The 26802-nt window shown below is 43.1% G+C and overlaps 1 protein-coding gene across 1 annotated transcript in view; it reads right to left on the reverse strand.

The window, feature by feature from the left end:
- Positions 1 to 969: 969 nt before the first annotated feature.
- Positions 970 to 26802, reverse strand: part of LRRD1 (leucine rich repeats and death domain containing 1) — a 234684-nt gene continuing 208851 nt past the window's right edge. The window contains exons 5-6 of the mRNA XM_078664403.1: positions 7446 to 7566; positions 970 to 1153 (exon numbers count right to left, since the gene is read on the reverse strand). Coding sequence (XP_078520529.1) covers positions 970 to 1153; positions 7446 to 7566 — 305 coding nt within the window. The remainder of the gene's footprint in view (positions 1154 to 7445; positions 7567 to 26802) is intronic.

A 26802-nucleotide genomic window follows, 5' to 3' on the forward strand; every position in this document is an offset into this window, starting at 1 on the left:
GTGAGATGTGAAGGATTAGTAGTTCATACCCAAACACCTCCTTAGTTTTTAACCTTGTCCTATTCCAATATATATTAAAGTTTCTTATTTCGGTGCAGAAGGTAATTCTATTCACTATCTATACAGATCCCACGTAATCCTACATACACAAACTCTCTTTCCTAGTGGAGATGTTACCTATCTGGACTAACCCCATGTTCAGGTAGGGGACCCAATTATGAAACTATCCATTATGTTACCCCAGTGAAGATGGTTGGAACTAGTGGGTGAGGGTCTCCTAAAATTGACCAGTGAGACTCTAGAATTAGAATTGTGAGGTTTTACTCGCATTTGATTCACTTTGCACTCTTTTGATGTAGTAAGTACATGATTAGTATGTAGTAATTAATGTTAATTCTTAAAACAATGATATTGTGTCTACCAGCCATAGGCATATGGCAACGATTTTTGATGTTGACATTTTGGGGCACACTTAAAAACCTGTCAGTTGTCTGCGCGTGGATAGCCCACATATTTAGGTTTAGTGAAAGGTGCAATTACATGCATTTCCAATATTTCTTTCCCCAGATGGAAAACATTCTATAGGGTGGAATCTCTCACCTTAGACCACCAGGATATATACGGTCATTTCCACCCTTAATGCACACTTACAGTTTTTATGAATTGGTTTGAATGGTTGCACCCCTGGGAGCACTCATCCTCCCACCACTTTCCCCAGAATATACAGCCACTTGGCACATCATCCAAAGCTGTAAACTCCTTCTATCATAGTAAATATCCACAGGGCATGATTGTCTGGGTCAGGATTTGTCATTTTCTGCCGCAGATGACACTTTTTAGGCACTTCTGTGAAACTAAAGCATGCAAAATGTTTTCAGCATCAGACCCGAAAGACACCAGATCTTTACATATGAATACTGTTTTTTCATGGTTGAGCACCACTTGAACCTTTGCTTGTCTTGCAGCGACCTAGAATTTTATTCCCTGCCCAAAGGTTTTAAAATTTCTAATTTGTTCAGCTAGAGTGTGCAAATCTGCCATGATTAGGACTCTGATGATTTGCTCAATCATCGCTGAAGGTGCACGATTGACTTGCTGTTTTGTTTTCCAAATGTTCAGGACTTGGAGAACTTTGTCTTGTTGCTGAATAGACCTAAAAAGAAAGAAAGTTATTTGTCGCCGTATAACATAACTTTAAATATGCATCATCATTATGGTCATGCATAGGTAATGCAGTTTATATATATTTTAATTTAATTAAAACTATTTGGAATATATCCCCTCACATGCTTTTCGGAGACCGGGCCAACCAATTTGTTTTTTTTGCATCACAACCTTTCAAATATATTGGCTAAAACATTGGTTTTACAGGCTTTGAGGATAAACTTGGGGAACCAGGTCTGGAACAATGCCAAGTAGCATCATTTCTCTGAAGAAGCAAATCATATGTGCCAAAGAAGACTGTCCCCTGCTTTCTCAGTGCTACTTTCAGGACTTAAAGAGTTCACTCAGATTTTAAATCTGCTCTCTAACTTCCAGCCGCCCACGGTTTTTTCCTGATTCCCAAATGTCCTCCTGTCCAGTTTTGCCTCCTCTTCTAAAACATGATGGTATCAAGCTTGGCGAGATCACAATTTTAAGTACATTCTATCTCACTCCAGTCAAAGGGAAGCAAATGTAGCAGTAAAATTTGAATTTGACGTAATTCATCCACAATACTTTTTTCGGAACCAGAATTCCTCTAAAACAGGAATGCTTTCAATATTTCACCACGTGCAGTGGTGGCGTCAGAGCATTTGATCCCTTCCAATTGAATTTGGCTCTCTTGCCTGCAGCCCCAACCCCCACTCATTTGAAAGTGGTGAAATGCTGCTATTGCATAGCTGTTCTGCTGGTCCCCAATGACTTTATAAGGCATGGACAAAGTGGCCCCGGCCTTCCTAGGTAATGTTATGGAATTAGCCTGCAGTACTGTTGTAATACTTCTAGCGATGTGCAGAAAAAAACATTTTTTTTAAAGTGCCACCTGGGCAGGCACACTTTGCAGAACAGCTTTACAACCTTAATCCTTGTACTGGGAGGCAGTGAATGGCATTTTTTTTTTAAGTCTGTCTCATGTCTCTCTCCCTACTTCCCCTTACCTCTTCTATCTGAGCCCTTTCTCTTTATCTCTTTCTCAACCTATCTACATCTCTATATATACCCTATCTCCACCTCACCTATGTCCATCTCACCTTTATCTTCCAGTACACCTAGTTCTACCCACCTCTCTCTAGTACTCTCAATGCTTGCCTTTATATCCCACCATCTTTGTTCCCTCTCTATTCCTCAACTCTCTCCCCAACTCAACATTCTCTCTGCACAGCTTCAACTCACCTCCTGTAACTCGCCACCATCTACTTCACCTGATTTTCACCATCATCTCTCTTCTTACACCACCTCCATCTTTCTCTTTCGCGTCTCTACTCACATCTCTCACCAAATCAGCTCTCTCTCTCTCACAGTACCTGATCTCTCAATTTACTTCACCATTCTTTTATCACTTTACCATCTCTCATCCCTCTCTTTTTCCCTCATTGCCTCAACTGCACCTCTGTCACTATTGTAATCCTTTCTCGCTACCTCTCTTTCTTTCCCAGCCTCTTTAGGTCTGGCTTGACAGTGCAGATGTCTGCAGTCCTTATGGGATGAACAGAAAAAGAGGTTCAAGAAGCAGTACCAAGACAAGACTTAGGTTCTACCCATATGCAAAGGAGAATGTCTGGTCTCACTTTCTATCTTAAGTTGCCCTACCGAGGTAACTTCCATGAGTAAATCAGCCTGTGTGTTCACATACAGAAAGTGCAAAAACCTGCTGATCCCAGAGTCAAGACCCACACTTGTAGGAAGACCAGGTCTAACTTGAGGTGGCATAGTGGGAAAAAAACGATGGCTTGGAATGCTTTTGTGAGCGATTACCACTGGTTAGATAAATTGCAAGCATTCCTCCCATCACCTTTTGTATGTTTGACAGAAGGCCGAGTGCAACAGGTCAAATGCCTTCTCAGATCCTAAGGGCCACACAGTCCAACAACCTTGATACACTCTAAAACCCCTAGCCCACCATCTTCCCACCTTCCCCATACATCCCCCGACCTGTGGGTAATATGTTACCCCCTCACTCCACATAGATCACTTCTACTGGTTGTATTTAATTCAACCTGCTTACTCTTTTCACTGGGCAATGAACTCTCCAACTTGGGAAGTTTCTGAGAAAACGTGAAAGGAGCCCTGCCAATTATTTTTAAACGATGCACCAGCGGTCAGTGCAGCAGCTACGGAAAGGGCTTGCAAGTTGTTGATTAAAACTTGCATCTCACATCGACGCTCGGCTGCTTCCCAAGTCCGGTAAGTAAAATAGTAGAGAATAAGAACCCTTGTTAACCCTTGTTATTGTCTAGCTATCATTTGGATCTGTTCCTTAACAATAGAATTGTGGAAGTAAACAATACATGTTTTGGGTCTGGTTCTAAATCTGGCTTTTAGAGTAAAAGTTGAAACTTTGGTGATAGAGAGAGATCTGGGAGCTGAGAAGTAATGGATGCATCATTACAGAGGTTTTCTTTCAATAAAGTACTAATCCATTGAACTATTTGTTGGAAATTACCGTAAAGTCCCACTAATACACGGATAATCCGCAGCTTGGAGAGCTCTGATTGATTCTCTAAGTCCTCACAATTCTGAATCATTGATTTAACGTCAGGGTTATGGTTTAATTCAGCTTCTAGCTTCCTTTAAGGTTTTTTCTAAATTGGCTACTTGGGATTTGGTTGCTTCATGTGCAACCATGAAAGTGATGATCCTCTCATCCATTGTGGCTACTTTTTATTTCCCAGACCTTCCATCTCCAGAACTTGATAATTGGATTTCCTTGGTCAATCTGATCTCTTTGAGTGCACTGTGAAACATATAATCTTCCAGCAGCTGCACGTAATCAGGATGATCTCTGAGTCAGCAGGAATTGGAATAGCAAGGTGCATGACAAGGCAGAAGATCAGCCTCCATCAGGCATCTCACTGCAAACTCAGTAGGTCCATTTCCCTCCCCAGACATCCCTTAGCAATGAGATACCATAGATGGGAGGTCCTGTCAGTTGATCTTAAAATGCCCTACCAGCTCAAAGTGACTATCAGGTTCACCAAAGCAATCTTGATTCAGCAAGTTCCAACTAATGAAAAGCATGGCTTCAAAAAATGGCCACCCTCTCTACTGGAATTCCATTATGAGATCACCCACAGCAGCTGACTGAGAAAACCACTGGTGACCTGGCAACTGTCCTCTCTGACTAAACATTAGAGTACTAATATTATAAAACAAAGGCTGTATGAAACAAATTCCTTCTTATAAATGGCCTTTTCCCAGAGATTACCTTAGTTGACCGCCAACCCTAGCAGCCTACAGCGGTCTGCAGGATTCCCTACTTTATGCAAGGAGCCATAGCACATTTCATAATCTGCAGAGCTCTAGCATGGTCTGTGGAGGCCACTCATGTTCCTCCCTGCCTAGGGTGGTTGCACTTCACTGGCTGTCTGGCCTGGTCCTGTAGACTGATGAGCACCACAATTTCCTCTGATCCTCATAAATATGGTGAGGCACATCTGCCTTGTGGTGCAATGTAGGAGCTGTGTGAGATCACAGAGTGCAGATGTGGCATGCCTTGACCATGCCCCACCAATGGTTCACATGTGCTGCACTGGTGGATGGGAACATTGGCTGTACATTCGCAGCTGCTGCTATTTCCCCTAGCCTGTTCCTCTATTTGGGAAGGACAAGAACCTACAAGTGTTCTGCAAAGCCCATTGGGAAGCTAGTGATAGGAAGCGCCATATTCTGGCGTGTCTGTGTGACTCTCTAACAGGGCCACGCTACTACAGGCTCCCAATTGCAGACTGCCACAACTACTACAGTCCTAGCACCCTATTCATTTGTGGAGAATCCCTGCTGGGGCATGGCGGCAGCATGCTGCATCCCTGCTGAGAATGTGTGAAATCAGACAGCAGGGTGAAGAGGCTCACTACTCCCACAGACATGTCCGTGCTGGTGTCAGGAGGGTTGTTCTCTACAAGAACCTGTTAATGGTGGTGGTAATAGAACAGGCCTGGCAGAATGTCTCGGCCCCCCCTCTAAAATATAGTATGGGCCCAAAGTGGCAGATCCTTACATGCTCAATGTAGTTCAAATCATTTGTATCACACTGATAGCACACTCATTACATTTTAGTTATCCATGGTACATCAGTGTTTGGAAGATGCGACCAGCCGCAGCTCATGCAGGTGAGAGCGGTGGGGCTGGGTGGGGGCGGATTTTGACCGTAGATGATGAGGGAAAATTTAAGAAATAATTAATCTTCCCTCATCGCCGTCTGTAGCAATCCCTCCCCTCTCGCCCCCTGCTCTTACCTGCACAAGACGCGACTGGATGCGCCTAGTAACTAAGTATGTGATATATAACTTGGTGCCACCTGGAATTACAGAGTCCGGATGATCGGGTAGGAACTTCTGAAGCTGAGAAAGGAAGAAGAAATGTCTGTGATATAAAGAGTGAAAATCCTGGGAATCTTTTAACCCTTTTTGAAACTTCAAAAGTATTAGCAAACAACAGTTTAGGGGCCATATTCCTTTCAACTCTAAAGCTGGATAATTATTTTTCTGGCTAGCTGGACTGATTCTGAAATTAGACAATGGCCTGCTGTCTCCTGCCACACATATTGTGAAGCATAATGAGAACATTTTCCTATTCACTTTACCAGGAGCATTTCATCATTGGATTGAAGGTTCGAGAAGTTAAAAAGCCACCAACAGGTTCACAGAGTAATTTGAGTGCTGGCTTTCTCAGAGATGTCCAGTTTTGGTAAACAAGGACAGGAGTCAAGATACCCATAGGATAAATGTGTATGCAGTTCGTGATTATCCTGAAAATCTGGTGCTACCCTGGCCTCCATGGACCAACGTTGGATATTCCTATTTGCCTCTCGTGCAAATCAATAGCATTGTTGAAAACCCATCCTCAGCAAATATTCTCTTCCCTGGCCGGGTGGTTTGGTTGCAATGAATGGCAGTGAAAGAAATTAACTAATTCTGGATTTAAGTTTACTTTTGGTATTGTAAAAATGCAGGTATATTATTTGGGCAGTGTTTGCTGATGGTTTAGAACATCAAATACACAGCAAGTGGGCTGAAAGGCCTCTCCAGGGAAGCCTGGCACTGTGTTCATGTTGTATAGAGCTCCCTGATTCTTCTAACAGGGACTGTCTGGGTCCTCCAAGTGCCTTGATTGCCTGTTTGTTCACAGCATCTCTGTTTCCATTCACAATTTTGATGTTTAAAACCTACCTTGCATCTCCATTTCCTGTGGGCATTTGTATAGACTTAGTGCACATTTTTTTTAATACCATCGGATGAGGTATAGGTAGCTGTCCGTGTTACAAATCTCAGTCTAAATAAAGCTATTAATTTCTTAAAGTTAAGGTATAGAATTAAAATAGTGTTGTTTTTTTTCCCCCAAATCCTTTTTTATTTTCAGAATAAGCAGCAGGCAAAAAACAGAATGTCACACAGCGTTGAGCCTACAACCCACGCATGGCCGGCCGCGTTACTAGATAGCACAATAATGGCTTCAGAAGGCCATCCACTCAGTTCTATTGTACACAGCGTTAAATAGTGAATTTTGAGGGGTTTTCAACCCTTTACTTGTGGATGAAGAAACTTCTTTGTCTAGCATCCTTCATCTTAAGTGAAGACTGGCCTAAAAAGAATCTCAGAAAGACCAGTGCCTTCTAAAGTCTGAACTTCCCCAATTTTTTGTACTGCACATAAATTTACTAAGGACAGTTTTTGTAGATCACGTTTATGCTCAATTTTATTAGACCATCTTGGAATCGTAAAGTAAGAGTGTATGCTACAAAACCTTTCCAATATGGCTGCATATGCATATATGTGAATACTCAGGGGCAGCTATCTCTGAATGTTTTATGTTATAAGAATAACAAAACCTATTCCAAGATGTGCACCTATGGATGTGTGCCATCTTTGAATTGGTTTTGCAATACATGCAACCAAAATCGTTCTAAGAAGGATCCCTAGGCGTGGCATGTGTGCACATGTACGGATGGCTGTCTTTAACGTTTGTCAGTTATCTTGGTAGTAGTAAACAATAATAAAGTAACTTAAAACCTTCAGAGATGGCAGCTCATTTATGGGCATGCAGGCACCCATCTTTGAATGCTTTAAAAATACATCATTGTGAACCAGAATGGTTGATAACATAAGCATTAACAAAGGCAATAGCTCAGTATAGGGACCACACTGCTCTTTTCTTTTGTAGACTACTTCCCCATTCTGGGAAATTTAACATCTTCCGAACAAACTGCTACAGATACAAAAGCACCATTGATTATCAAAACGTACTTGTCGTTTGCGAGCGCTTTGACTTCATCATCTTGAATTCTAAGTTTTTTGCTTAAAAATTCAAAGTCTTCTAGTGTGACCTCGGAACCAATAACCTTGAAGATCTTCTGCAGCATTTTCTCTACCAAAACAGAAAAAGCAATGGTAGTTTAATCATTATGGCAATGATTGACTTTGAACATTGAAGCTCAGATATTTTGGGAACTATCCAAAGATCATGATTAATAAGTGAATTTTTGTTCTTCTCCAAACCAATACCCTGCAGCTGCTTCCTCCCCTGAGACAGAATGCCCTCTTAGATGGATGTGTAAGCTGCAGCTCTCCAGAAAACGGAGCAGATGCTAAAGCTCACAGCCTAACCAGAATATGTAAAGAATGAGACTGCATTAAACTATGTTCTTTTCTTCTTGGTCGAGATCTCTATTCCAATTTTCCAAATTCCATTGTAGTTTCTAAATGTACACATCTCGCTAAACACACGTTTTGCACTTTCAATTATTTGTGCAACACCTACATGCAAACATCTACACTATGTGAGCCTGAATCTAAGCAGCTTTTTTCTCAAAAGTGATTTCATGAAAGATACTTTTAATATCTACATCTCTAAAACAAGCACATTTGTAAATCTGGGAACATTTAAAAAAAGATATACTTTCCCTCAGAAAGTGCATTGACAATTTAGAACAAGAATTGGAAGAGTCAATACAAACCTGTGACAGACACTCTGCTGACCAGCCCTCTATGAGGAAACAGTTCAGTAATGTCCATTGATCAACTCCCATGCCGCCCTGTGACAACCAACACAGAGGTGCTTGGTATTGTGTCAGCTCTGCAGAACCAACACCCTATCGATACACTCAGGAAGAATGACAAAAGTGCATTGGGTTGAATGTTAAGTACAAGTTACTTGCCATAGTGACTTTTGCACTCGCAGCCCTTAACGCCTTTTCCTTCAGCTCATGCCACTTCGGGTACTTTTAGGTAGATGCCTGGAGCATCACTCTGGCCACCATAAACATTTTAAAAGATTTGATATTCGAGTACATGCCTGGCCCTCCTGTCTCCTAGGCCTCACACTTAAGTGCCCTATAGACTTTTATATCCCGCTCCCTGTAACGTCGACTGACTGAATTTGGCGATAATACATTATAAAATGTTTATAAAAAGCAGGCATATGACCCACTTAAAAACTTTACAAAAACATCTGTAACTTAATTCTAAACCAAACATCCCTCATTCTCTTAGTTTCTCTATGCACCAATAGAGGGTATATACAACATGCAGGAATCCACCTAAATTCAAAACCAAGGAACTAAGATGACCTCTCTAGTACAGGCCAGTGTTAAAACCTGTCCCATTTCCACTCGAGTTGTTGCCTGTAAGATTGTATTTGTGCCACTTGAAGAATCTCTTGGGGTGGTCCAGGGCTTCCATAAAGCAACTGCTCTGACGTCAAATGGCTGTGTTCAGAGAAGCAGTCCAGGAGCCTGCCTGCTTGCCACAGTTGCCAGCGTGTGAGGTATGTTGCGTGCAGGTAGTATAATTGTATCATGCTCAATTTGGAAGAGGTGGCAATTTCCCGGAGGGCCATCCGTGCCATGTTTCTGCCCTTTTATTACCCAGTAGTGAACAATACCATGTTATTTCCTACTTGTACAATAAAACAAATTACAAAATGCCAGACCTCGCTGCTGCTTGAGCAGTGAACCTGGCTGGGGGCTGGTGCTGGTGAATGGTGGCGTCTGCACCAGCCATCAGGCAGATTGTCCAGGGCAGGGGAAGTTTCAGCCCTGGCTCAAAGACTTACCCAGTATTGAAGTCCTGCAGCGTCAGTGGTGCAGGTAGTTCTGGGCACTTTAGGCTTGAGCCCTTCAGGGCACGAGACTACCCATCAATTCTCCCATCTCGTGACAGGTAGAAAGTGGCCTGGAGCCTCACTAACCGCCACCTCACCCTGTGACTTGATGGGAGAGAGTGAGGGGAAAAATTGGGATACTGAAAGCAGGAGACTACGGATCACTGCGCAGACTCCAGCGCTCACGTTTCTGCTTATGGTGCTCCAGGAGGGAGGGAACAGTGTTCCTGCAGCAAATGTCTGCCCAGCTGCTGAAGCGGACTAGTGCAGATAGCTGAAGGTAAGTTACAAAAATAACCCTCTAAAATGTTTTATGCAACCGTGCATGTGTGATCTTATGAGTATGTGTGTGTGAGCCACGGGGGTGGGCGACTGAGAATAAGTGACAGTGAGTGACAGTGTAACTGCATGAGAATATATAAATCAGAGTGAGTAAGCATGAGTGAAACTAAGTTAGAATGAGAGAGTTAGTAAGAGTGAGAGTGAGTTACAGACTGAATGCACGAGAATGAATGAAGGTGACTGAGTGAGTGAGAATGAATGTGAGTGAATGCGAGTGTACATAAGTGTGTGTGTTTGAAGGAGTATGTGTGTGTGTGTGTGATAATAAAAGTGAGTGATGGGGAGTGAGTTAGAATATGTCAGAACCAGTGTAACTGTGAGTGAGGAACAGTGAGTGAGAATAAGTGAGACTGAGTAAGAATGAGAGAAACAAAGTAAAGGTCAGAGTGAGAGTGAGTGAGAATAATTGTGAGGCAGTGAGTGTGTGAAGGAGTGCGAGTGAGGAAGTGTGAGTAAATGTGAGTGAGTGTGAGAGAATGTGAGTGGGACTAAGTATAAGTCAATGTAAGTGAGTAAGATCGAGAATGTGTGTGTGGCAAATTTCTGGCCTATTGGAGGTAATTCTTTACATACGAGGAACCAATGGCAAAATATTGGCACTGGCACACTAGATTTAATTCCTGACATTTGGGATACATGTAGCAAAACTCTGGCATTGGCATATTGGAGGCAATTCTTATCATAAGAGGCAGCCATGGCAAAATGCTAGTAATGGCATTCATGGCTTGAGGGGCACCTATAGACAAATGCTTGAGATGACATATTGGAGCTATTGATTGCATGAGGGGTACCCATGGCAAAATGCTGACACTGGCACACTGGACATAATTCTTACCATAAGGGGAACTGTGGAAAAATGTTGACGCTAAAATACTGGAGATAATTTGTGGCATTGGGGGGGGAACCATGGCATACTAGGGGGAAGGCAACTATGACAAAGTTTTGGCCTTGAAATACTAGAGGTAATTGTTGACTTATGCATCACTCATGGTATGTCAAGAGCAAAATTGTAACACTGGCATATTGTATGTATTTCTTAGCATAAGTGGGCACCGATGGCACATGGGGGGCAACAATGAAAAAATACTGGCCCTGACGTACTAGAGAATTATTTTTGACATATAGGTCCCCCATGACATATGGATGCAGTCAATGGCAAAGTTCTCATAGCGTATGTGGGGAAGTCATAATAAAATGCTGGCCCAATAATAACTGGACAGGAATGTATAAGGCGGTATTCAGTGATACCTTGGGGAGGATCAGAGGAGTCAGACACAAAATCAAGGTACAGTGTGGAGTCTCCCCTGTTAAGCACAAGTTAAGAAACAAGTCTTTTAGTGTTCTGGAGGATCTAGCTAAGATGCTCAGAAAATTGTGTCAGGTGAGGGAATCAAACCCATTGACTCACTGCTACGGTTATCTCCATTAGTGAAAGCGAGGATGAAGAATGGTCAACTGAGGGTTTGTGTTGACCTGAGTAGCCTAAATAAGGTTTAGGTAGATTCTCACCCTCTTCCACGCATAAATGATATCATCACTATGTTTGCAGGTACCAAAGAGTTTAGCAAAATCGACTTGGCATCTGCCTACCATCAAATCGAATTAGATGAGTCCTTTAAACTTTTGACAGCATTTGTATCACCGACAGGCACATTTCAATTCAGAAGGTTGCCTTTTGGATTGGCATCTGCCACTTATGTTTTCCAATGTGTGTTGGGAAATGTATTACAGGGAATCAAAGGAGTTGTGACGTTCCAGGGTACCATCCTGGTTCCAGGGGAAGATCTTCAGAGTCATAATAAACTCATGCACATTGTTGTGAAATAATTGGAAAAGTTTGGAATAATAGCCACTGTTAAAAAATGTGAGTTAGCAAAAAATAGCATAGAGTACTTAGGCCAGATCATCTCTGAAAAAGGGGTGGAACCTACCGCAGGTCTGGTGGAAGCTATATTAAAAGCCCCCAGTCCGAAAAGCAACAAATTGCTTGCATCCTTTTAAGGGGTTTGCAAGTTCAATGTCAAGTTTATAAAAACTTTTTGGGCAAAAACTGTAAATTGGAGGAAACTGCTAAAAAAAAAAGTATTCACCTGGAGCGATATGTGCCAGGATGAATTTGTGGCTTTAAAGTATGACATAGTGTTTGCTGGGTTATTGGCACCATTTGATATCACAAGGGAGTACATTATTACTGTGGACGCAAGTAATGCTGGACTTGATGGCACGCTTGCTCAGAATAAGAGAGGGTGGCGATGAGATGACTGTGGGTTTCACATCCAGGTCGTAGTAAGTGAATGAGAAAAATATTTTCGGTCATAGAAAAAGAACTGTTGCCCTGTTTCTGGGTGGTGGAAAGGTTTAACTGTTTCATATTGGGGAGGAAAATTATACTAAAAACAGAACATACTTGGAGGGACTGTGATCAAAGATCACACCCTTAGAATGGCCAGGCTGAGTTCCAAACTCCTGCAGTTTAATTTCCATATTGAGTACATTCCTGGTGAAAAAAACACCAGAGCTGAATACTTATCAAGTTTCCTGGTTAGTAGTGAGGAGAAAGCCATGAACTGGGAGGAAGAGGATGAAGAAAGCTTGAAAGCAACGATTGATGGCTGCCAGGATAGTGCATTCGCTGAGGATGAATGGGTTGTTGAAATGACTGGTGATGAAGAATTAGAGATCGTAAAGAAATATGTTAAAGAGGGATGGCCTAAGGAGAAAGCTTTACCGGTAAGGATACAGTCTTATTTTAAATTAGAAGACAAGTTGTTGGTAGAGAGAAACGGGATGCTAATGCGTGGTGACAAATTAATGCCCCCTAATGGATTAAGGAAACAATAATTTCATGTGGACATGAAGGAGATCTGGATCAAACTATTACTAAAAAAAAGATTACAGACAGTTATTGTCGACCAGGGATGGACCCAGAAATCATTGCGAGTGTCAAAGCATGTGTTATATGTGCCACTTGCGACAAGGGGATAAAAACTAAGTCCATTCCTTTGCAACCATGTACTTTACCTGAGGGGCAATGGTCGAAACTGGTGAAAGATTTCATTGGCCTATTAAACACTCTACCACAAAGATGTAAATTTGCATTTGTAGTAGTAGGCTACCACAGCAATTGGTGGGAAGCAGATTTTATGGAAGAGGCCAACACTGTCACAGTCATAAAGTACCTAAAGAAATAGTATTTGAGGGAAGGGGTCCCTAAAGGGTTTGTATCCAACAATGGAGTGCAATTTGTTTTTAAAGAAATGAAGAAGTTTCTGGAAAACAATGTGAATAAACATAAACACATAGCATTATATCACCGCCAAGCCAATGAACTCGTAGAAAATATGAATCGCACTTTGGTGGAGTGCATTTAATGGACTGTCCAAAACAAAATTGAGTTGGTTGATGCAGTGGAAAGTACGCAGTGGTCCCACAAGGTTAAGGAAGGCAGGAGTGAAATTAAATTAGGTGACTGGGTAAATGAAAGAGACCCCACCCTCATGGTCAAAGGGAATTTCAAATTCAGGTCTCCTGTATGGGTGGATGCAGTAACTAGGAATGCTGTTTTTCCAAAATAACGTGAATGGTGGAACTAAAGCAGAGTAGTAAAGATAAAGCTGGGCGAAGGCAACCATGAAGGAGTGGATGTTTCATCCTCTGGTCATACAATTAATGGAGTAAGCAAAAATCAAAATAGGGAGTGAAGAGGTAGTGCTTAAAAAGCGCTGGGGCGGATGCACCCTCCTCCAGTCAATGGTATATTCAAACAACAAGATCCACCTCTAACAGGTTTTCCTGTGAGACAAGATAGGACAGGCATACACAGTATTTGTTAATATACCCCTCACACACCAAAAGGTCCTTTGGTGTCATGCTTCATCATCGGGGTCTTCCCGCCCCGCTGCGGGACAGGGCGTGCTACGACTAGCGATCTTGTTGTTTGAACATACAATTAATGGTTCTGATATTCAGGACGGGCAGCCTCAACCGAACCCAATATTTCGTAGGTCTACCCCAAGTGAGGTGAAGGTCAATTACCCAGCAGCACCGAGGAGCTAACGAGTGGTGTCAAAACCAGCAAGATATCGTGATTTATAATGGGTAGTTCATATAATGGGTATGGTGGACAAGTCCATAAGGAAACATTTGGTCTCTTGCTAGTAACTTATTTACGTATCAGCATATTTATTAGGCATGCTCATGTGTATGTTATTATGTGTATAAGGAGGGAGATGTTGTTGTGAATTGTTCTTCATAATGCATTCCACATACTGGGTTCCATTGCTTAGGAATATGGAATGCACGGTGAAGGGCCAGTAAATAAGGATTCAACCTCTGGCAGTGGATGCCGGAGTCTGTTGGATACTGTGGCCAATAAACCTACTCTCTTGCAATCTACTGTTTCCAGTTCATTGGATGTCTACGCTTCCACATAGTGCCCTCCAAAAGTGGTGGCTAGCCTGTGAATGATGCAGATGTCTGAAATAAGGTCTTTAACATCTTCTGACCTACCAAGGCCTGTTAACAGGCTAAGATGTCCGCACGATATTGCTTAGTAAAGATGTGTGGCGTTTACCTGTAGCAATGTGCAAACAAACGGTGGTGTAGGTGAGGCTGGTTTTTGCAAATACAAAGGGTAAGCAATGATATCCTGAACAGGAGGCTTGATTGGGTCGAGGGTTTTGGAAACACAGTAGCAACCTGAATTGCGAGGTTGAGCTCTCCTGCCTTTGAATGCCTCACTCGACATCCCTCTGCGCCAGAAGGTCCAGCCTGAGCTTGACAGACATCTCCAAGAGGTGTAGTTTCAGGATTGTCTGCCCAAGTTGGTGCTACCAGAATGAAGTTTAGTGATGTCTCCTCGAATTTCCTCATCACGAATGAAAGCAGTGGGAGAGACAGAAAAGGATAAGCATATATCCCAGATCAGTCCACCCATAGTGTGTTGCCCTTGGACTGTGGTTGTGGATACTTGGAACTTAAGTTTGGGCATTTTGGTATATCTGTGTGGGGCCCCAACATTGGAAGTACCTATGAAGGACATGGGGGTGGGGTTCACTCTCATGGACTTGTTGATGCGTTCTGCTGAGCAGGTCTGCAGCCATTGCCCCTTCCCAGGAGATGCTCTGCCATCTGCCAGGAACTTCGTAAACATCCTTGGTGAACCCAAAAGGAAGTACTTTGAATTGGTAGTGTTGTCTACTTAACACAAAGCGAAGATACTGTTTATGAGCAGTGTGGTTGGACATGGAGCAGCTCGGGCGTTGCAGATGATGGGGGTTGACGGCCTTGAATGGTGGCTTACTCTGCTCCGAACCTTTTCACCTGTGTCTACCAGAGCCACTAGGGAGCAGAGGCCATTGGCTCTTGGCATCAATGCTAAATGTCCCACTCCCTCAAGAGCGGTGCTCTACCTTGGTGCGGGACTTCTTTCGGTGGACTTGGCTTGGTGTTATGTGCCTCAGGGGCCAAAGGTATACTCACAATCCTGGGTGTGGTCTTTGTGAGAAAGCCAGTCTTCAATGATGGGTCAATGCCTTCCATCTCCTTATTGTTGAACTGACTGGATGACATTATCTCTGAACTGTGTGTCTGTTGCACCGCCGGGAGACCATACAGACTGGTTACTTCCTTTTCTTCTATGATGTGGGGATCTTCTTCCCTGAAGATGTCCAGAGTTTCTGAGGTGCACTGTTAAAACATCTTTCTGAGTGCCCTGCAACAGTCCCATTTATACCTGAGGATCTTCTTGGGTCCGAAGCCGAGGCATGAGGGACAGAAGGCATCATATTGGTTGTGGGACAGGCACAAGTTGGACACCTCGTGGTGGTCTGCCCACGGATATTTTGAATGGCAACGAAGGCAATTTAGAGAGAGTGCATATTCCACCATTCATATAGCATTCTCTGGTGAAGAAGAGCTGGAGGTGGGCCTTGTCCCCCGAGAGGCACGATGCAGTTTGATGCTGCCAAAGGTGTGTTGAAGAGGCAAATTATAAGAACTGGAATCAGACACAATGGGATCAAAAAGTAACCGAACAGGACAGAGGAAAATGGTCCAATAGGTGACCATCCAATCCCGCTGGCAGAATAAACATATCTAACATGCAGTCAATGCCCATACACAATGTACGATATAAAGCAATGGGGTAGCCCAGTCTAGCGCAGAACCTGGGGATTAGTACTATATGTGAAACAGTGGTTCTGCCACTCTTAAAAATCTAAATAACCTTTTTTGCAATTGTGTCTCTCCAAACGGATGAGAACAGTCAACAAATGAAAAAACAAAAGAGAAAACAAAATGTACCTTATGTCCAAACCCAAAAAACGCAAAACACTTATCTTCTATTCCACTATATATTTGTATCAGTTTTTGGAAAAATCAGTGTAAACTTATTGCAATACATATATTAACATACACACAGAACAGTTCTTCTGAACTAACATTTAAGATTTAGATGTGCACAAACATTTAAAATATGTACATGTCACAAAACATTCCACAAAATACATGGACATATACTACATGGAAAAATTATATTTAAACACAGTGCATCATTTTTAAAGAAGAAAAATATCAGCCCAGTAAGAGATTAATCTAATTATTAGTTTAGTATCCTGGGTGATCATCAACACTTGATAATAAAGCGTCGACGTTTCAACCCCTGAAAAAAGTGCGAAATTATAACCGTCTTGGTGGGGTCTGCCTCGGGACTAACTGGAAGATCTGTGTGTATCCTGTATGGGGCTTCCACCCTGTCATCTATTTGTGGTACTGTCGTCCTAATCACGTGCTGTGAGTGATCTGTTCACTTCAGATTATAAAATGGTGAGCCATTCCTCTGGCGTCAGGTGCACGGGGCTCCATGTGAATTTCTTTGCAATAATGGGACGGTGACTCCAAGGGGCCTTCCGCCTCCGCAAACAGACCTTCTATGAACTTCAAAGGCTCATTATTCGCCTTTTGAAACTTGAAAAACAATGTTCTCTTTGGAATCAGAGCGACGGGCAGCCCTCGTCCTCTGTGTCCCGTTGGTAAAGATGGACACAGTCACCTTCCCATTATTGCAAAGAAATCCACATGGAAGTGAACAGATCACTCACAGCACATGATTAGGACTACAGTGCCACACATAGATGACAGGGTGGAGAAATGCGTCCTCCTCATTTTCGGGAGGCCTTGTCTACCGCCCCCCAGGTGCTGCTACTACGTTTTTAGACTCGCTGGGGGACTCCCTCAGGCAGTTACTGGTTCGCTATCCACACTTCACACTCTTGGGAGATTTTAACCTCCAATTGGAATCTAAAACTGACCCTCAAGCTCCTAATTTTTACCAGACCCTCGAGATTTTCGGCCTGCACCAAAATGTTTTGCAGCCGATCCATAGTGCTGGACACACACTTGATGGAGTGTGTTCCAATCTCCCCTCACTAGTGACTCAAGCTCCTATTCCGCAAATTTGGACAGACCATTGTCTTATCCCTTTTAATATCTGTATGCCCCAGGCCTCGAAAATAGCAAAAACCAGCCAGCAATCTCCCACCCACCCAAACTGGAGGGCGGTGGGCGACAGTCTCAAATCTATACCCATTCATCAGTCTCAGGTACCCAGCATGTCTCGAGAAGTGGCTCATGACTCAAAACTCTTTCATACTTGGATGTATCAAGTCATCAAAGAACGGGCCCCACTTAAACACCCCCCTGTAAAGGAGAAAAGAGGAAAGATAAATGCTCCATGGTTCTCGCAAGTCCTGGCAAAACAACACCTACTGTGTAGGAAAAGTGAACGCAAATGGAGGAAAATGTATGACAATACTGCTAAAACCCTTCATGTACAACAAAGGAAACAATACCTCTACAGTATTAAAATTGCGAAGAAGGACTACTACATGAAGGCCATTAAAGAAGCCCAGCATAAACAAAAACCTGTTTTTTCCATAGTTAAAGCTTTCTAACACCCTAAAGCTCTTCAGCCGGAAATTCCGCCGTCCCTGGGCTTCTGTAATCAAATTGCTGATTACTTCGAGGAGAAAATCGAATTACTACAGAGGAATTTCCTGGATCCCTCCTTACCCCCTACGCCAGGTGGCCCTGATACGCCGGAGACTAAGGCCTGTACTTTTAGTTCCTTTAAACCTGTCTCTCTGCTTCAGACTCGGGAAGTCATTCTAGCCTGCAAATCCGGGGCCCCGTCTGATTCCTACCCCCCACGGATACTTCATCAAACGATCGACATAATCAACCCCATTATTAATGAAATTGTTAACGCCTCACTTAGCTCAGGTACGGTCCCTCCATATTGGAAAAAGGCAATAGTTAAACCACTCATGAAAAAACCCAATAAATCCACTACCGATTTATCCAATCTACGACCTATATCCCTCCTCCCAGTGCTGGGTAAGATAACGGAGCAGATGGTATATCAAGAGCTAAAAAATTATGCTGAAACATACAATCTCCTTCATCCCCAGCAATCAGGTTTCCGTGCAAGGCATTCGACGGAAACAGCCCTTATTGAACTCACAGACTCCATAAAATTTTTACAGGATGAAGGTAAAAGCGCCATACTGATTTGGTTAGATTTAATAGCGGCGTTTGATACCATTTCCCACAAAATATTGATTAACAGACTGAGAGATATAGGTATCACTGATGTGGCTTTGACTTGGATAATCTCTTTTCTGTCAGATAGATCCCAAACCACCGCCCTTGGTCCCTTTCTTTCCAAGGAAAAAAAGGTAACATCTGGAGTTCCTCAAAGCTCTATTTTGAGCCCGTTATTATTTAACGTTTATATGATCCCCCTTATCACTTTAATTGAGTCATACGGTATTTTTGTTACATCATATGCCGATGATACTCAATTGATTGTACCCCTAGATAAGAATTCCACCGAGGCCGAACAGAATCTAAATAACTGCCTGACGGATGTTTCTCATTGGATGGAAAACAACCATTTAAAATGCAATGCTAATAAGACTGAGATTGTGCCATTGGGGAAAAATGTCCACTTCTGCCCAGGCAAATGGTGGCCAGAGGACTCCCCTGCTCCGCCCCACTCAGTCGAATCAGCCAGAAACCTGGGAGTCTTATTTGACTCCGCACTCTCCTTTGACCAGCATGTGAGAAATGTGGCAGGAAGTTGTTTTAGTATTATCAAATCTTTAAAGAAATTCTTTGATTTCCTCCCCACGGACTCAAGAAAGGCGGTGGCAGTGGCCCTTATACTCTCCTGCTTAGATTATTGTAACGGCCTAATGGCCGGGGCAAAAAAGGCCACAATAAAAAACATTGCAGAGTGTACAACACGCCGCTGCCAGACTGGTATTGAAATTACCGAGGAAATTGTCTGCATCGGCTGCACTCAAGCGACTGCATTGTTTACCTCTGCACAAGAGGATTTTATTTAAAATCCTGGTGATTGCCTTTCGAGCCCTTAACAACAATGACCCGAGGTACCTCTCTAAGCGGTATACTCACTATAACCCCTCTAGAAAGTTGAGGTCATCGGGTGGTAATCTGATGAATATCCCCAGTTTCCACTACAAAACCAAAGGGGGTAAGACCTTGACTGTCTTGGCTTTCAATGCTTGGAATGCCATGCCCATTGATCTCAGACTCTTGGACCAAGAGTTCGTTTTTAGGAAACAATTAAAGACTTGGATTTTTTATTTACCGGATGCCCTTGTAATGGCTGCCATTCAATCCAATTTTCCCAATTGTACTGTACACTTTTTCAGCGCCAGGATGCTCCTTTCGGAGCGACAGTCGCGCTCTACAAATACCAATTACAATTACAATTACAATTACAAGCCCCATACAGGCTACACACAGATCTTCCAGTTAGTCCCGAGGAAGACCCCACCAAGACGGTTATAATTTCGCGCTTTTTTCAGGGGTCAAAACGTCTACGCTTTATTATCAAGTGTTGATGATCACCAGGATACTAAACTAATAATTGGATTAATTTCTTACTGGGCTGATATTTTTCTTCTTTAAAAAATTTGCACTGTGTTTAAATATAATTTTTCCATGTATTTTTTTAAATGTTTTGTGACATAGTAAATATTTTAAATGTTTGTGCACATCTAAGTCTTAAATGTTAGTTCAGAAGAACTGTTCTGTGTGTATGTTAATATATGTATTGCAATAAGTTTACACCGATTTTTCCAAAAACTGATAAAAGTATATAGTGGATTAGAAGATAAGTGTTTTGCGTTTTTTGGGTTTGGACATAAGGTACATCATTTTGTTTTCTCTTTTGTTTTTTCATTTGTTGACTGTTCTCATCCATTTGGAGAGACACAATTGCAAAAAAGGTTATTTAGATTTTTAAGAGTGGTAGAACCACTGTTTCGCATATCATACACAATGTACAAAATGAGGATTCACCACAGCATATCTCGTGACTCGAGAAACTATAAAGAAAAACACTTGCAAACGTCAAAGCCCAACACCAGATGGAAAGAGTATGCTAAGCATGTGCACCTACAGCCACACATGCTGCACACATAGGTTCCACGTAGGTGGATGGTAACCATATATTTCCCCTCTTGCAATTAGGAGATGTTATCCTGGTAGTTGAACATGCACGGTTACGGTTCTCTAAGGCATCTGTTAAGCTTGCTCAAGTGCAAGATGAGACTCTGCCCTCCTGACATTGTTTTCACCAAAGGGTACTTGGAATAGAAGCATTTATTTGAATCTATGACATAATATCGACAGACAGAATATAGGCATACAAAAATATCGAAGCAAAAATATCGACATCAAAAATATCGAAATTCTATCTACATAAAGGTAAGTACAAAAATATCGGAAAAAAATATCGTAGTACAAAAATATAGAAGTACAAAATATTGTTTTTTTAAATGTATTAATAAAAATGTAAAAATAATTAAAAAATACATATAGTTTAACAAATTATAGATATAAACATTAAAACATATTTAAAAATAATAACTAAACATATACATTTAAAATAAATTAAAAACTCTACATATAAATTAATATATACTTACTCTACATATTGCATCAGTAGTGAAAGCGTTGTGTAGGGGTAAAATTACTATTCCCACTCCAAAGGGTGCAACAGTAGGGAAAGCGTTGGATAGCGTAGGGGTAAAAATTACTATTCCCACTCCAGAGGGTGCCTCAGTAGGGAAAGCACTGGATAGCGTATGGATAAAAATTACTATTCCCACTACATAGAGAGCAACAGCAGGGAAAGCGTTGGATAGTGTAGGGGAAAAATTACTATTCCCACTCCAAAGGGTGCAACAGTAGGGAAAGTGTTGGATAGCGTAGGGGTAAAAATTAATATTCCCACTCCAGAGGGTGCAACAGTAGGGAAAGCGTTGGATAGCGTAGGGGAAAAAAATACTATTCCCCCTCCAAAGGGTGCAACAGTAGGGAAAGCGTTGGATAGCGTAGGGGTAAAAATTACTATTCCCACTCCAAAGGGTGCAACAGTAGGGAAAGCGTTGGATAGCGTAGGGGTAAAAATTACTATTCCCACTCCAGAGGGTGCAACAGTAGGGAAAGTGTTGGATAGCGTTGGGGTAAAAATTACTATTCCCACTCCAAAGGGTGCAACAGTCGGGAAAGCGTTGGATAGCGTAGGGGTAAAAATTACTATTCCCACTCCAGAGGGTCCAACAGTAGGGAAAGCGTTGGATAGCGTAGGGGTAAAAATTACTATTCCCACTCCAGAGGGTGCAACAGTAGGGAAAACGTTGGATAGCGTAGGGGTAAAAATGACTATTCCCACTCCAAAGGGTGCAACAGTAGGGAAAGCGTTGGATAGCGTAGGGGTAAAAATTACTATTCCCACTCCAGAGGGTGCAACAGTAGGGAAAGCGTTGGATAGCGTAGGGGTAAAAATTACTATTCCCACTCCAAAGGGTGCAACAGTAGGGAAAACGTTGGATAGCGTAAGGATAAAAATTACTATTCCCACTCCAGAGGGTGCAACTGTCAGGGACTGTGCGGGACTATGTGAGGAACACAGTCAGGGACTTGGACAAGGACTGGGAAGTGGGTAGAAGACGTACACAGAAAGGAGGAGTACGGTGCTGCCCAGGATCATACAGGGAGTCAGAGGAGAAAAAGGGATCCAATGGGGAAGCCTGTACAAGTGAACAAGATGGGTAAGACTCAGAAAGGAAGGGCACTCACAAGGCAATTTAGCATTCAGACTAACTACACCCAGGACGGACGTGCAAGACATATATATAATACAACATTAACAATATAGGGGGGTGTGGGGTAAAGCACTCAGGAGCTCCACATGGTAAGACTGAAGCTCAGTAAGTTTCTTACCCGCAATTGCTGTTACAGATACTGACTGCAAATACCCACATGTAGGATATGCATGCAAAGGCAGGGTCTGTGGAGCTTATACCTACAGTGATGTTATAAATGTAACTCAAAGACAAAACTCACAGTGAACAAGAAACACCACCTAGGTAGTCAGCTGAGCCCACGGATCCTGGCGATCAAACAGGAACGCGCAAGGCAGTAACAGCAAAGGGGTAGAACTAAACACAAGCACAATAGACAAGGAGCTAGCAAGAAGGAGTGCTTAACAGGAAAGGAAGGAAATCACAGGGCACACGTGGCAGAAAGCAGGTAACAAACATACAAGGTAACAGAAGTAAGACAGCAGAATAGAAAGACAGCAAACTAGAACTGGAACCAAGGAAATGTGAAGAAAGGCAGGGACTGGAAAGGGATATACAGAAGGGGAGGCTACAAGGGTATACTAGAATAGGGCAGGTTAAGGAATCAAGAAAACAAAGAAGCATAGAAGGCAGTATTGGGGCAGGAACAAGAAGTGAGATAAAGCTCAGGAGTCAAGGCAGCACTGCAGACAGTGCTTGTTCAGGAACAGGAAATTACCAAATCTTCAGGAGTCAAGGTAGCACTGCTGGCAGTGCTAGTTCAGGAACAGGGAAATTACTAAAGCTCAGGAGTCAAGGTAGCACTACAGGAGTGCTAGTTCAAGAAACAGGACATAGCTACAGCTCAGGAGTCAAGAGAGCACTGCAAGCAGTGCAAATCAGGAACAAGAAATAGCTGAAGCCCAGGAACAAAAAATAACTATAGCTCAGGAACTCAGGAAACAAGAGCACTGCAGGCAGTTCTAATTCAGGCACAAGGAATAGCTATAGCTCAGGAACTCAGGAAACAAGGTAGCACTGCAAACAAGGATCGGTCTCACCGGTAAAAAGCTACAATGACCAACCTTTGCCTGAAGGGAGGTGGGGCTTAAAAGAGCTCACAGTAATTATATGCATCAGGTGTGAGCAGGCTAGCAGCAGCCAGCCACAGGTGAGCTGAATTCCTCCACCCATCCTTGGCCTGCAGGGGTGGAGACAAAGCAGTGAGCAGGGAATTCTGGGTAATGGAGTTTCAGGCATAAGTAGGCTGGCTTCAAGTATAAGCAGGCTGGCTTTCACAAAACCCGGTATGGATTGGGAATGGATGTCAATTCCTAAATGATGTCCAAATTCCTGGAAGTCAGGATATGCATACAAGGGACTGTCTGGAGGCATATTAGAACACTGGAAAGCCCCACAATTCAGCCCCCTAGTGGTGGGCACGAGAACACAGGGAGCCAATCGTGACAGCACTCCCCCTCCAAAGACCGTCTCCCGGAATCTGGAACTGGATCCAAAGCCTTTGCTCCTAAGAATGAAGTCAATTTCCATCATAGATTCAGTACACGCTATCAGAGGACTGAAGGTAAATTGTGATGTTCTGGAGGGTTGGATAAATGTAAAGCAGCAGTATTGAAGGTAGAACTTGAAGAGTCCAAATCCAGTGACAAGGGCTTAGAAGCCTGCATTAAATGTGTTTGAAGTCCTGATGATGACAGGCTAGATAAGCATTCTGAAAAAAAAGGCAGATTGACTGTAGGGTCAAAAGCAGATAACAGATTGGCAGGAGGCACAGAGGTCAAAGACAAACTGGCTGGAAATGAAGAAGGTGATAGGAAGCAGACCTGAAGTTCTGGCTCTGGACAAAAACATACAAAAGATACACATGCAGGAGACTTAGGAAGCAGGTATGCAGGAGAACCAGGCCCTGGAGGCTTACATGTTGAGAGTTTTGTCTCTGGTGGTGGCGGTTCAGTCTTTGAATGTATATGTATTGAGACCTCTGAAGGCTGGGAAACTGGAAGCACGGGGTCAAAAAGTTGGCAAAATAGAGGCTCAAGGCCAGAAGGCAGGGAGCCTGGAAGCTCTGGTGCAGAAGGCAGGGAGCCTGGAAGCTCTGGTGCAGGAGGCAAGGAGCCTGGAAGCTCTGGTGCAGGAGGCAGGGAGTCTGGAAGCTCTGGTGCAGAAGGCAGGGAGCCAGCAGATTCTGGTGCTGGAGGCAGCAGGCCGGCTGAAGACTCGGGTTCTGGAGGCAGCAGGCCGGCTGAGGACTCGGGCTCTGGAGGCAGCAGGCCGGCTGAGGACTCGGGCTCTGGAAGAAGGTAGTTTGGAGGCCCCGGTACTGATGGCAGGAAGGCTGCAGGTTCCGGCTCAGATAGCAGGTAGGCTGCAGGCTTGGGCTCAGATGCCAAGCAAACTGAGGATTCTGGAGACTCTGAAAGACGACAAGCTGATGGCATAGGGGCACAAGGATGATAGGCTTTAAATTCTGGAAATGGTGATTGCCCATGAACATCCCTATTGTCAATAGTGAAATCTTCACAGTTCCTTGGCTCATTAACACCTTGGCTGCTAGAGATATTTTCCTCCTGTGCTGCATTCCCTGATTTCCCATTGTTCATGACAAGGTCAGCTCGTCATTAGCACAGCTCCAGTGTGCCTCATGACGAGCTGAGTTATATGGACACAACAATGGTCCCTGGCAGCGAGACAATTAAATGAGAATAAATATAGACTCAGTCAGTTCTATATTATAGAAGACATGCCCAGCCGGGCAGAGGTCCTCAAAATTTATATTTAAATCAAGGTTTTACAAAACAGAATAACACCTTCAACAGTTCACGTGCGTGGGGCACAAGCCTGTACCCAACCACAACAATACACGAACAAAACATACATAAAGGGCTTGTAAGGCAAAATCAACATACTCTGAAAAATTCAAGTTTAGACAGAGAATTTCCTATAGGTACCATTACGCAATTTTTGTAACAAGTTATTTCACAAGTATATGGTACACAGTGGGTCGACGGCGTTTCGGACCCCTTGCTAAATGATGGGGTCCATCATCAGGACAAAACAATGGTTGCCTTTTTAGTTTAAAAGCCTCTTTTGCCAGTGAGGTAAGGGAGCTGGAGCTCAAATGGACGCGGGATTACTTCAAGAATAATTAGCAATCCGCTATAACCGGATTATCAATGATACAGTTTATATATTATATTATTCGAAGGTCCAGAGCAATCGAATTCACGGAAGGAGCGCGCAGACAAGGAGTTTTCCGCGGCATCAATTAGGGAGGCATTAACCGCTTAGTAGGTTCATCAGTGAATCAAGGACGCTAGATCGCGGGTCCAGAGGCAGGCGAAGACTGATATCTTGCATCCGCATATACCTTGTGCACCGGGTGATACCGGAAGCGCCGCGTCGCGCTGGAATCCTGGAACCAGGGGGGCCGGGTCAGTCGGCAAACTCGATTTCCTGGTAATCGAGTTTGCCGACTGACCCGGCCCCCCTGGCTCCAGGATTCCAGCGCGACGCGGCGCTTCCGGTATCAAGATATCAGTCTTCGCCTGCCTCTGGACCCGCGATCTAGCGTCCTTGATTCACTGATGAACCTACTACAAGCCCTTTATGTATGTTTTGTTCGTGTATTGTTGTGGTTGGGTACAGGCTTGTGCCCCACGCACGTGAACTGTTGAAGGTGTTATTCTGTTTTGTAAAACCTTGATTTAAATATAAATTTTGAGGACCTCTGCCCGGCTGGGCATGTCTTCTATAATATAGAACTGACTGAGTCTATATTTATTCTCATTTAATTGTCTCGCTGCCAGGGACCATTGTTGTGTCCATATAACTAAGCTCCCCGAGGTCCCTCGCTGATACTAATTGGGGTCCCCTTGTTGTTTAAAAATAGTCATGACGAGCTGAGCTCGTCATGAGCATGGAAGGAGTTAAAACACACTGACGTCCTTTCCTTGGGATGGCTTAGAATAGTGCTTTTCTTAGAGTCTCTGATGACCAGACTTCCTTTACCATTTGGCAGTTCACAACTCTTAATCCGAGGAAATAGGCCAGAGAATACTTGGTCATGGGAGGTCTTTTCATTTTCTGCAGCATTACAAGGTGGTACAAATGCATCGGAGCATAGAGCATTATCATTTCCTGACTTTTCAATTTGTGTTGTGCTTGAAGGCAAGGGAGAAAACAAGGACTCAGGAGTTTGTGTCTTCTCAGCAAGGAGGTTGACTTGAGTCACAGCAGTTAGATCAAAAGTGTGGTCTGAGTCACAGGATATTGTCACATCAGCGATTATGTGTGTAACTGGTTCAGGTTTTGTCTGTATCTCAATGGCCTGTCTAGGGGTTATCTCGGCGATAGAACTGACCTCACTACCAGGAAAAGAAAGCAAAGAGATGTTTTTTGTTTTGCCTGGCAATTGGGGTTCCTGAAAAGTGGAAGTACGCATCTCAGATGTAGTGCCTACATGTAATTTAGCACTAGAAGACAAAACACCAGAGGAGTTAGAAAATTCAGACTTCATACACATACTTTCATTAACTGCACTGTGAGAAAAAGTACTATGGCTTTTCTGAATGGAATCATAGTGATCAGCCACAGTATTTGTCACACAATTGCTGGACCAGCTCTGAGGCGAACGCAAAAGAGAGTGCAAGGTCTCATCCTCTATTTCTAAGGAGGCTAAAATAGAGGTGGAAAAGTTGTCTTGTACAGGGGTTTTAGATTCCCACTTGAACTCTGGGTTATAGTTTTTCAACAGAGTTTGAAACATTTTATTTTCTCGTTGTAATTCAAGAATTTTAGATGAAATTATATCCTGTGAAGACTGACGATCTTGGTCTACAAGGACAGTCGAAGACTTGGCAGCTTCACAACAAGCAACAAAGCTACACCTTGTATTTTGTTCAAACTGACTATTAGTCACCTGTGTTCTAGTAGTTTTTTTCTCTATTTTGTTAAACTGATGGTTTACCTTGAATGTAGAATT

The sequence above is a fragment of the Lissotriton helveticus genome, chromosome 10 (assembly GCF_964261635.1).
Source record: "Lissotriton helveticus chromosome 10, aLisHel1.1, whole genome shotgun sequence".
NCBI classification, from domain to species: domain Eukaryota; kingdom Metazoa; phylum Chordata; class Amphibia; order Caudata; family Salamandridae; genus Lissotriton; species Lissotriton helveticus.